The 12,235-nt window shown below is 36.8% G+C and overlaps 1 protein-coding gene across 1 annotated transcript; it reads right to left on the bottom strand.

Moving 5' to 3' along the window:
- Nucleotides 1-5,150: 5,150 nt before the first annotated feature.
- On the bottom strand, nt 5,151-9,256 carry hrct1 (histidine rich carboxyl terminus 1). The gene is made up of 10 exons (XM_060894587.1): nt 9,156-9,256; nt 8,726-8,752; nt 8,108-8,303; nt 7,888-7,935; nt 7,640-7,802; nt 7,421-7,527; nt 7,188-7,245; nt 6,883-7,056; nt 6,708-6,788; nt 5,151-6,417 (listed from the first exon to the last, which is right to left on the bottom strand). The coding sequence occupies exons 1-10, from the start codon at nt 9,169-9,171 to the stop codon at nt 6,034-6,036; spliced, it is 1,254 nt and encodes a 417-aa protein (XP_060750570.1). The 5' UTR covers nt 9,172-9,256; the 3' UTR covers nt 5,151-6,033.
- Nucleotides 9,257-12,235: the final 2,979 nt, after the last annotated feature.

Below are 12,235 nucleotides of genomic sequence, written 5' to 3'. Positions count from 1 at the left end.
TTTTTTTTTAAAAAACTTAACAGAAAAGTTATTCACAATAACTTCAGAGTCTTCCACTGCCATGCTGGCCAAAATCCTTCATCAGTATTATATACAGAAAATAATCATTGTTCTGGTGATTTTTTGCCAATATCTATAAGAATGTAAGAATTAAGCATTTCTGGATAGAGGCTCCATGTTGGCTCTAACCATTTCTGCCTATCTGGTGTGGAGTAAAAACTAATTACCCAGCCTTGCTTGTTGTCCCTTGAGTCTTCCCATAATGCCTGAAGCAACCTACTGGTTTAATAATAATGACAACAGACAAAGCAACCTGCAAAATAGCACTCAGAACACTGGTCAGGTAGAGAAGAGCATACTGAGAAAAGGCTATTATGGGGACAGCTCTTGATTATCAATTTAACATGTAATAATGTATCAACAATGTAATCTACAAATAATGTATTTCTACACATAATGTAATATACATTTTGTGTATGTCTCTTTCTACTATCTATTTCATTATACAAACAGCAATTAGAGGCAATTAGCTAAACAGATTTCAATGTGGTGGGGGGTGGAAATTAATTAAGTAATTAATCAATCAAATCAATCAATCAATCAATCAATCAATTAATTAATTAATTTTTATTTTCAACATTTTTAAATGTCAACATGTCAATTTCTGGTCTTGTTTTAATTAATTAATTCATTTATTTGTAAACGTAGATGAATGTGATGTAATTGCTTGTAAACAAACAAAAATCATTCATTCATTCATTCATTTTCTACCGCTTATCCGAACTACCTCGGGTCACGGGGAGCCTGTGCCTATCTCAGGCGTCATCGGGCATCAAGGCAGGATACACCCTGGATGGAGTGCCAACCCATCGCAGGGCACACACACACACACTCACAAACAAAAATCACTTTTCACTTATTAAACAAATCAAATGAAATGAGGAACAATTTAGGACACCCTTAATAGCTAGTATTTCCCCCTTTGGTTTAAATAACCTCAATGAGATGTTTCTCATGCACAGACCGTTTCAAAGCACCCTACATGATCTCAGTAGGATTTTGTTTTTGACATATTATTTCTTTGACATATTATTATATTAACCATTCCAGAATTATCAGTTTTTTACATTTCAGCGAGTCCTTGGTAGATTTACTGGTATGTTTTTGTCATGTTGCAAGGTCCAGGTCCACTTCAGCCTCAATTTTTGGCAGATGGTCTCACATGTTCCTCAAGCATCTTCTGATACAATGTAGAATTCATAGTGTATTCTATGATAAACTGGCCAGGTCCTGCTGTAGCAAAGCATCCCCTAACCATCTCCTTCCACCTCCATGTTTCAAAGTTGGTATGAGGTTCTTTTGCTGAAATGCTGTATTTGTTTTACACCGAACATGCCATGATAAACTGTTATGGGGTCCAGATAATTCAATTTTAAACTCATTTTCCAAAGCACATAATTCTAGAAGTCTGACCTTTGTCTGTATTCTTTCACAAACTTCAGTCTTTCCCTCATGTTCTTCTTAGACAGCAAAGGTTTCCTCCTTGCACATCACCCATGATAATTAAAGTTGTGCACTCTCTTTTTGATTGTAGATTCATGCACTTTGATTTTAACTGTAGCATGAGCTTGCTGTAGGTCTAGTGCTGATATTTTGCTGATATCTCAGGCGTCATTGGGCATCAAGGCAGGATACACCCTGGACGGAGTGCCAACCCATCGTAGGGCACACACACACACACTCATTCACTCACGCAATCACACACTAGGGACAATTTTCCAGAGATGCCAATCAACCAACCATGCATGTCTTTGGACCGGGGGAGGAAACCGGAGTACCTGGAGGAAACCCCCGAGGCACTGGGAGAACCATGCAAACTCCACACACACACAAGGTGGAGGCGGGAATCGAACCCCGACCCTGGAGGTGTGAGGCAAACGTGCTAACCACTAAGCCACCGTGCCCCCAACCCAAACTAAATATCTGTGGTTTAAATAAGGCATTCATCAAAATGCTCTGTAACAATGTTCTCATAATTTGCATCTGATGTGATACACCTGTAGGTATTTTTAGAGACATTTTGTTGGTTTTATATATACATACATATACACACCTGTGTGTATACATACATATATGTATATATACATACATATACATACATGTGTGTATACACACAGGTGTGTATGTGTATCCTCATCCAGGTTGAGTTTTACATTGAGATAATTGAAACAAATACTGGACATTAAAAACAGTTGTTTTTAAAACATTAAGCAGTGTATGGATAAGTAGATTTTGTAGATCACAAAAGGAACAGATGGGTTCTGTCATTCTCCAAAAAGAAACAGGTGGATGTCTGTTTCATAGATATTCGCCTGTCTGCATATTACCAGGAGACTATCCATGCCTTCAGACTAATTAGTGAAACTGAATATTTATTTTTCTTTCATCAGACATTTCAGACACCTGCTTTAGACTTTCTTGTCTAAAATATTCTATAAACCAAACTGGCAAACATGTTGATTTTCTTTATACACACATGCACATTTTGATGAATGCTTATCAACTGTAAATTACTAAGGACCTTTATATCAAATATTTTCATTTAGTGATGCAAAATGGTTAAACAGGACCTTATCTGACAAACCACATCTGATGTCTTTAACCCTCTGTTTTGTTTTTAAAAACCAAGTCACTGATAAAGCAACAGTGCCATCCTGTGGTGGCAGTTTAATAGAACTAGTTGAGAAGCATATGATGAAAAATAAAAAGGCTCTGGTGGAGCAGAATTAAAAACATACATGTAATGAGTTGCTATAAAAGACATAAAATTTATATAGTTTAATATTAAATATAAATAAGATAATTGATACTGTGTTTATGGCTGTTAACCAGATGTATCCTGATATAGCATATGTACGCACTGGAGAAAATGCACACATAGGGTTAGGGTTAGGGTTAGAGTTCTAAATACAAAAACATTAACATAATATAGCCTAAGCTATTCTGATATATTCAAATATCCTGATATATTCACACTCTCAAATTGTGTTGAATGCATGAGACATAAGAGATGCTCCATGTGTTGCTTAATGTAGCAGACAACAAGCACCATGCAGTATGGATCTTTGTGGTTGAAATGTGTCAGAATGAGATAGGTTAGATATAAGTATGTTTTTTTCTTGTCTATTGATATATGAAAGTAATTAGATTGACATGACTCAATTAGATAAATCCTGCCAATCATTTTAATTATATAATAAGACTAGTAGGCCTAATGCTAAATGTTAAATATTAAATATTTCTGGTTCACTGAGTGACTGTGCCAGCTGTTTTTATCATTTTATTGCTTGGTGGTAATTTTGTAGATATCTTTACAAGGAAATACAAAAATAATATTTCAATTAGGCCAAACTAGAACTAGAGGAGATGGCCTGCACAATTGTGTTAAATTTCACAATATTTGATCAACATTTTGCTCATGTCATACGTAATGGATAAAATGAATATAACCACATGAATATAACCACATTTCATGACTGGCATGATTAGCCAGATTACTTCATAACGCAGTCATATATCTTTTATTATTATTATTATTATTATTATTATTATTATTATTATTTTATATTAATATGTCAGTATTATTATGTCATATCATTACAATTATAAATAATGATATCAAATTAAGAATGAACAAGAAAAAAGAATGCTTCAGACTGTGGCTTTGCACATCATCATAAAAGACTTTGAATTTTTTCACTACTCATTTGAAAAGGAAAGTTTGCAATTTTGAAATCATATTGATGCTATTGATCCTCAAATTAACCATTTGACTTAATTTCTGGTGGTTATTGCAAAAAAAGACAAATCAGATTTGTAAAACTATAACGTAACAGCATCAGAACTCGTGGGAAAGTGCAAAGTAAAAAAAACTAAGAGAAAACTATAATTTTTTATAATAAAATTTATTGACATATGACCATAACATTCATATATTCTTGTTGAACAGCCCATTCCAGATTTCATTCTTTGCTGCTATAGCCTCACTGTTCTTGTAAGGATTTGAACTATATTTTGGAGCATGGTTGTGTCATTCTCATAGGGGGAAACATCACAGCCAGGCCCAAATGCAGGATACAATTTTACACATTTATTCACAAATGATGCACGCCAATTTAAATTTACATAGCAAAATAAACACACACGACAAGAATGTGACAAAATCAGTAATGAACAAAGACAGACACACAGGGAGGGGAGGCAACACATTTAGGGAATAACGAGCAACAGGTGAGAAAGAACACGTGACCAAAACCAGAAACTCTGCCACCACCCCCAGGTGGCCTAATAGAGAATTCTCCCAGAAGTTCCTGACAATGGTTGTGGGGATTTGTGTGCATTAAACCACAAAAGCATTCTTGAGGTCAGGCACTGATGTGGGAACAAGGAGACATGTAGTGCAGTAGGTGTTCCAATTCATCCCAAAGGTGTTCAGTGGGGTTAGGTCAAGTTTTGAAGCAGACCATACAAGGTCTTCTACTACAACCTTGGCAAACCACATATAAAATCTATCATTTATACTGAGGAGGAGCCACATAGATGATCATTTCCAGAAAAACTAAATTTTGCAAAGAACCTTGTCTGCAAAATGAATATAGGAATAAAGAATATAAAACAAAACTTTGCCAAATACGTAACTTATTTTCCTATTTCACAGAAAATAGAAATCAGTTTTAAGTGTAAACTACATGGAACATGGCCAAAAACTTTACCTAATTAACCATCTGCTCAAGAAAGCTTTATCTGCAATTTTATGCTTAAATTAATTGCGATCATTGAACAATTAATTGCCATTGCACCAGCAGACTGAGACAATGGACAATATTAATTAATATTGCCCAGGAGTGACTGGCTATGCCCACTGTCTGTGAACAATGTAATACATCCTGCTTAGGTGGCAAGATTGAGATTCGTAGCTGCTCGACAAAGATGTTTGTTAAGTGAAACACATGCAAATTTTATTGTATGTTTTTTTTTCAGGTTGGATGCTTAATTGCTAAAAGTTTAAATTTAAATGTAATTAAAATAAAATACATGAAATATCTCCCAAAACAACGGACAATAACTCAAAGCCACATATAAGCCATGTGGCTTGCTTTATCATATTTTAATGGCACATGCACATCAAGATTTTTCAAATACATTCAAGCAGCTGATACAGATCATGAGATGACAAATAGTGTGGAAATAATTAACTCTAATACACTCTGGTGGTGTGGTGGGGAAGTGTCAGAGTTAGTCATATCACACGTGCACGAACAATGTCCATTCATTCATTCATTCATTTTCTACCGCTTATCCGAACTACCTCGGGTCACGGGGAGCCTGTGCCTATCTCAGGCGTCATCGGGCATCAAGGCAGGATACACCCTGGACGGAGTGCCAACCCATCGCAGGGCACACACACACTCTCATTCACTCACGCAATCACACACTAGGGACAATTTTCCAGAGATGCCAATCAACCTACCATGCATGTCTTTGGACCGGGGGAGGAAACCGGAGTACCCGGAGGAAACCCCCAAGGCACGGGGAGAACATGCAAACTCCACACACACAAGGTGGAGGCGGGAATCGAACCCCGACCCTGGAGGTGTGAGGCGAACGTGCTAACCACTAAGCCACCGTGCCCCGAACAATGTCCACAGAGTCATTATTTTAAACTAATTACAATAATCAATATTTAGAAAAGAATACATATAAGCAAACTAAAAGCAATGAGTTATTGTTTATTATCAATGAGTTTATTGTGAAAAAGCATGAATAGATATCAAGCAAGCTATGCATCTTTAAGCAAGCTATGCATCACTGATTCAATGCCTTAATGCTAATTTAAGCAATATTCTACACTCTTATGTGATAATTGATCAAATATGTAGTGCCATATTACAATATTTGAATAGAAGTGATTATTAAGTGCTCTTGCCTTTAAACTCTCAATCTTTAATAATGACCCTGATGCAAATGCCCTTTCTAAGCATGATGACTGTTAAAATGTTGACTTTTACTATAGTGGCCATGCCCATGGTGTCCAAGTCTGTGTTGATAGTGTCTGTAATGGTGCCTGTGATGCAAATTCCCATGGTGACCATACCCATCATGATGATGATGATGATGATGATGATGATGATGATGATGACCACGGTGACCAATCCCGGGATGATAATGTCCATGGTGACCATGCCTGTGATGACTATGCTTATGATGACCATGCCAGTGATGATGCCCAGTAATCACATTTAATTCAAGAATCATTTTTTCACTTTGGGTACAGTTGAAACAAATAGAGTTGAAAAAGTTGTCAATGTCTAACATGGCAATCCCAACACCACCAAGCCCTTTATGTAGCCATGGCACCTGTGAATGTGTAGTTGTGGCATTAGTCAGCTGAACATTTATTGCATTGGAATTTGTAACAAAAAGTTCATAAAAAGATCACATTTTATGTATTATGTATTTGTATTCAGGGTTTTATTCTTATTAGTTGTCCAAGCAGAATTCTCCTGTCTGAATACAATGAAATACTGTTTTTCCTAAACCAATATATCTGAAACAAACTTTTGTTTCTTAACTATGCTGATGCTTTATTCATAGCTATTGTTAATAAAACCAGAATTAATCATATTGAAAATTCAAGGTGTTCTCACATCTTCTCCATAGCTTTGAACACTCTCAAGTTTTGTTAAAGTCTTTAATTCCTTTTGTCCACCCTTAATAGCCTGGCAAACCTAATGGGAAGTATTAAAAATTCTCAATAATTAATTAGACCAAAAGTTATTAAGCATGTGGTTTAAATCATTACTAAGAAAACAATCAATTTACCTGTTTTGCTATAATCACTGCAGGGCCATTAATTTGCTCCACTTTCCTCTCTGGATTTATGTCCAGAAACCTACAACTGCTCTTTCTTTTCTGAGGCTGTTTTGTAAATGCAGGCAAGGCCTGGATAAGCTTTTTAGGGTCAACTTTTTCTTGCCAGTAACTCACTGTGCTGTCCTATGCACAAAGGGAGTGGGGAATAAATAACCAAGCAAATTAATATCAAATATATTATGTTCGAAATATGTTAAATTAATGTAAATTATATTTTTACTAAAAGAGATTTCAAATAAAATAAAAGAACTTACATTATGTGCCCCTTCATTATTAGGGCTCAATAGAAGTAGGCTGATGAAGTCTACATACCTTTACAATAAAACATTTATGAAAGAATGAAAGAATGAAAGAAAGAAAGAAAGAAAGAAAGAAAGAAAGAAAGAAAGAAAGAAAGAAAGAAAGAAAGAAAGAAGAACACTTATTACTAGCTGTATAATAAATAAAATATGTACTGTGGCATCTTTTCAGAAGAATTTGCTCTTACTGTGATAAATCTTTTGTGTGACTACTGATGTGGTCACTATGGTCCAGAAGAGACACAGAAACAAGTAATAAATTGTTAGCAGCTTGGTCAATCCATCCTCTTAGCTCCTGCATAAAACAATTAAATACACTATATAGCCCAAAGGTTGTACAAGATGGCCCATAAAGATATGGTTTGAGAACATTACAAGCTTCACACCTCAATTATCACCTTTATTACCTTTATGAAATGTGTGAGAGTTTTTGTGTTCATGAGAGATGCATCAGTGTCATTCTCCAACCATGTCAAATCCACTCCGTCATAATTGTTCTTCTTCACATATTTTAGTGTTGAATTAATAAAGTTATCAAGAGTTATCTGCTGCTGGCACAACACCTCCAACCTATACACAAGCAATTGCCCCCATGTAAATACTTGTTCAGAAAGTAAAAAGATAAATATTTTGTTAACTGCACAACTTTGAGTACCTTGACTGCTTTACCCCAACACCAAGCAATATCTTTACAGCTGGATTCCTGAGATGCATAGTATTAAAAAAAAACAAATAATAATAATAATAATAATAATAATAATAATAATAATAATAATAATAATAATAATAATAATAATAATAATAATAATAATAATAATAATAATAATAATAATAATAATAATAATAATAATAATAATAATAATAGCTTGCCTGACCTGTCTTTTAGCATTTTCAGCATGGAGTTAAAAGGGTCCACATTTAAGGACAAGGTTTTTAAACCATAGTCATCACCAATATAAGCAATGGAGTAAATAACATGAGTGCACCAGAAAGGATCAACAGACAAAAGCATGTGCTGCGTGGATGCATCCATATAACAGGCCACTGTTGAGTCACTCTGAGCAGCAGAGACTTGGGAAAAACAGAAACATAAATTTACTGCATGTACATTGTGACCTATATGTCTCTGATCTTATGTGTAGTATATTATGTCAGTACCTCTTAGATAACCTCTTTTGGCTTTTGTTATTTAAGTAAATGGTCTATAGAGCATTTATCTACAAATAGATAATAGATAATAGATCTATTATGTCAATAGATAAATTCATTCATTTATACATCTTCAGAAACTGCTTTATTCTGGCCAGGAAGACTGGAAGTCAGGAATGCACCATGGATGTGACAGAATTTTACCACTGGGCATATACACATTAACATAATCACACCTGGAACAAATTATCATCACCAGTCCTCCTACTCGTATGTTTTTTGGAAGAACACACCTGATCACAAGGAGACTGTGTGAAACTCAGACAAATGGTGCTTAGACTTACCTGCTGATATCACCAGACAGGCAAACACTAAAGTAAGAAAATGAAAGGAAAGAATTTTGTTAATGGCACAATGTCTGGTTGTTTATTTAAAAATTAAAACTTGTTTAAAATAAACTGTTGTTGTAGAGATGCACGCATAATTAGTACAATTTGCCATGTTATATTATGTTTTGTTTGTTGAGGGAAACTGTGTACTCTGCAGAGAGTTGCTCTGCAAAAATCAAAAGAAACCCCACTTCCTCATAAATTAAAGCAAGAGCACTAGAGGCCTCAATTGCTGTTATACAAAACAGCCAGATGCAGCAAAGTCAAAATATATCACTCTAATATATCAGCATCGTCATAAAGCAGTCAATAAATCAATCAAAAATTCAATCAAATTAAAGACAGAAATAAACAAATAGAGACAGAAAGAATATGCTATACTTACCTACGTTGATCTGCATTTTTCGTATGTGGTTTGGTTTACTCAGTGCTACTGTTCAAAAATGCAGTGCAAGCTTGCTCATAAAGCAACATGACACACACCACATCCTGTACAAGCACATACACATGCACCATATCTGCAACATACTTCCTGTTTTGAGTATATATTTTTGACACAAAACACTGATATATAATTTAATTTGTCAAATAATTAGTATTAAACACATATTTATAAATTTATTTCTGAATTAAAGCCTAGTCAACATAATACTGAAATCCGGTAAGGCATTAATGAGGTATTAGCCTGGTGAACATATTTAATGTAAATAATTTTGCCTGTCTAGCTTAAGTAAAAAATCATAAACATTGTATTGTGCTTTAAAAGGTGGCCTAGCTTGTTTCACATGTGGTATAGTACTGGAGAACTTTTTCAGGACATCCATGTTGTTTGAAACTTACAAATTACAAAAGTCATGTATTTTATTTTATTTCTCATTTTGAGCAAAATTATATTCGTTACTAGGAATTGTTATATATATTATTATACTACCGTAATATCTTGTTTTCTTGCATTTGCATGTTTATATGCTTTTTGTTTATGTCAGTGATGCATAAACACCACAGAAAATCCCTGAAAGCACAAAACCATACTATCCATGCACTGTGCACCTGTAGCTACATGCAACCGTGCAATATGATGTTCATTTTACAACAACTTGAGGAAAAAATAAACATAATTACATACTACTTCACGTTATATCTAAGTGAACTTAGTGTTGTAAGCTGCATAGGGCATAGGGCTCACCTAGGGCTTACTTGTCAAGATCTACTATTATTGTTATTAATGGCCCGGCGATATGAAGCGCTGAAAACACACAAACTACAGATCCCACAATGCAGCGCAACAGTTGCCTTGCCGAACGATAGGTTACCCGGGAACATTCCCGTGTCAATCAAGTCAAGCGTCTGTTGCTGTATACAACCCTATTGTAAAGTCTAAGCTAGCCCCTGACACTGGCGAAAAGAAAAGTTGATTCTGACAACAGAGCCTTTTAAACCCGAAGGGAGGCTAAGTACATGTTTATTGACATAGCCGGTAAACCCGTGTGTCTTATTTGTGTAGCTAATGTGGCTGTAATTAAGGAATTTAATATAAGACGGCACTTGTGCATGTTTGGTAGCATCTATGTGAGAAGATTAACAAAACAGCACATAGGAGTCGTCTCACTGATGAACACCTGCAGTCCATCATGAGAATCTCCACAACACAGAACCTTACACCAAACCAGACATCCCAAGTTTCCGGGAGTCTCCCGCATATTGATAGCGGCTCCCTGATGCCCGCAAATTAGTTAAAATCTCCCGGAATCTAGAGCGAGCCATAGATATCTATGGGCGACATCTAGGTGTAGATGTCTATGGGGCATGCGCGACAGAGACTGCGCACCAAACCTTGTAGCGCGCGCACGGCAGAGAGGGAGTAGGGGGCGAGAGACCTTGCGTGTGTGTGCTAGTGTGCGTCATTAAGCGTATGTAAGACAGAGAGCATCCTGATTGGCCTGTTTCGGTAAGTCAACCAATCAATTGTCAGTCTGGGCGAGCTTTTATCTCTTCTCCCGAACAGAATTAACTAGATTTACTGACTTTTTTATTTTCTGGTGCAGGCCTCGAGGTGTGATTCCCCCCCGTTGAGATTTTCACAGTTCTTCAGCTCGATTCTCCTCCTGCTTTTGTTGTGCAAACACACCCATTACCTCTTAGGCCTGGCACATTTGCATTTGTTCACTCAGAGTAGCTCAGATCCAAGGCAGGCCAAACCTCTGTGTGTGACATAGAAACCTTCAGAAATGCCTGCCGTATCTATACAAAATAGTCTGTTTTATTCATAAAACATTGTGTGAAAACAGAATGAAAAGTTGCTAATACAATGACATGAATAAAATGAAAACTTGCTAACACTTCAGTCTCCAATGTATGTTTGTACACATGTCATAAGCTGAGTGAAGTTATGGTCCATGGTTTTTGACATGTTTGTACACATACAGGGGGGCATGGTGGCTTAGTGTGTGTGGAGTTTGCATGTTCTCCCCGTGCCTCGGGGGTTTCCTCCGGGTACTCCGGTTTCCTCCCCCGGTCCAAAGACATGCATGGTAGGTTGATTGGTATCTCTGGAAAATTGTCCGTTGTGTGTGATTGCGTGAGTGAATGAGAGTGTGTGTGTGTGCCCTGCGATGGGTTGGCACTCCATCCAGGGTGTATCCTGCCTTGATGCCCGATGACGCCTGAGATAGGCACAGGCTCCCCGTGACCCGAGGTAGTTCGGATAAGCGGTAGAAAATGAATGAATGAATGAATGTACACATACAGAATAAAATGATGTCATTTCATTTTCATTGGCCATCACTGAATTATAACACCAAAAGTGAATTTTGTTTTTGTGTGATCCCTCCAGCTTTGCAAGGTGTGATTCTGTCCATGAATCAGATTCTGATTCATACACAGTCACAATGGACAGCTTTGCAAGGTGTGATTCTGTCCATTGTGACTGTGTATGAATCAGAATCAGATTCTGATTCATACACAGTCACAATGGACAGCTTTGCAAGGTGTGATTCTGTCCATTGTGACTGTGTATGTAAGGGAGTGGCATTGCATGACTACAGCACAGTGCTGTGCATAAAAGCAGACCGACCCAGGCGGAAGAATCATTTCTTCTTCGCATTTTTGAGAACGCACATCAGGATGGCCTCCGTATCACTGCCACGTAGGAAGAACCTCTCAGCGCATCAGGCTTTGGCCTGGATTCAGGAAAAGGACAAAGCAGACTCTGATGGAGGAGAGATTTCATTTGTCCAGCAGGCCACTGATACCTCCTCAGAAGAATCCGAAAAGGAGACGGAACAAGAAGAATGCTGCAGACCATCAGGGAGTGCACGGTCCATCAAGCCCGCAGAACAGAGCCGGACTGGAATTTGGAAATTCATGAACTGGCATTCATTTCAATTCTGTTTGTAAGAGCAATCATGTGTCCCGTTGGTGCCATTGTGGATTGCTGGTCAGAAAGCTTTCTGGTGCCAGTAATCA

The sequence above is a fragment of the Tachysurus vachellii genome, chromosome 19 (genome assembly GCF_030014155.1).
Source record: "Tachysurus vachellii isolate PV-2020 chromosome 19, HZAU_Pvac_v1, whole genome shotgun sequence".
In the NCBI taxonomy this organism is placed as follows: domain Eukaryota; kingdom Metazoa; phylum Chordata; class Actinopteri; order Siluriformes; family Bagridae; genus Tachysurus; species Tachysurus vachellii.
The sequence above is the reverse complement of the archived record's forward strand: the minus strand, read 5'-3'. Positions and strand labels throughout refer to the sequence as shown.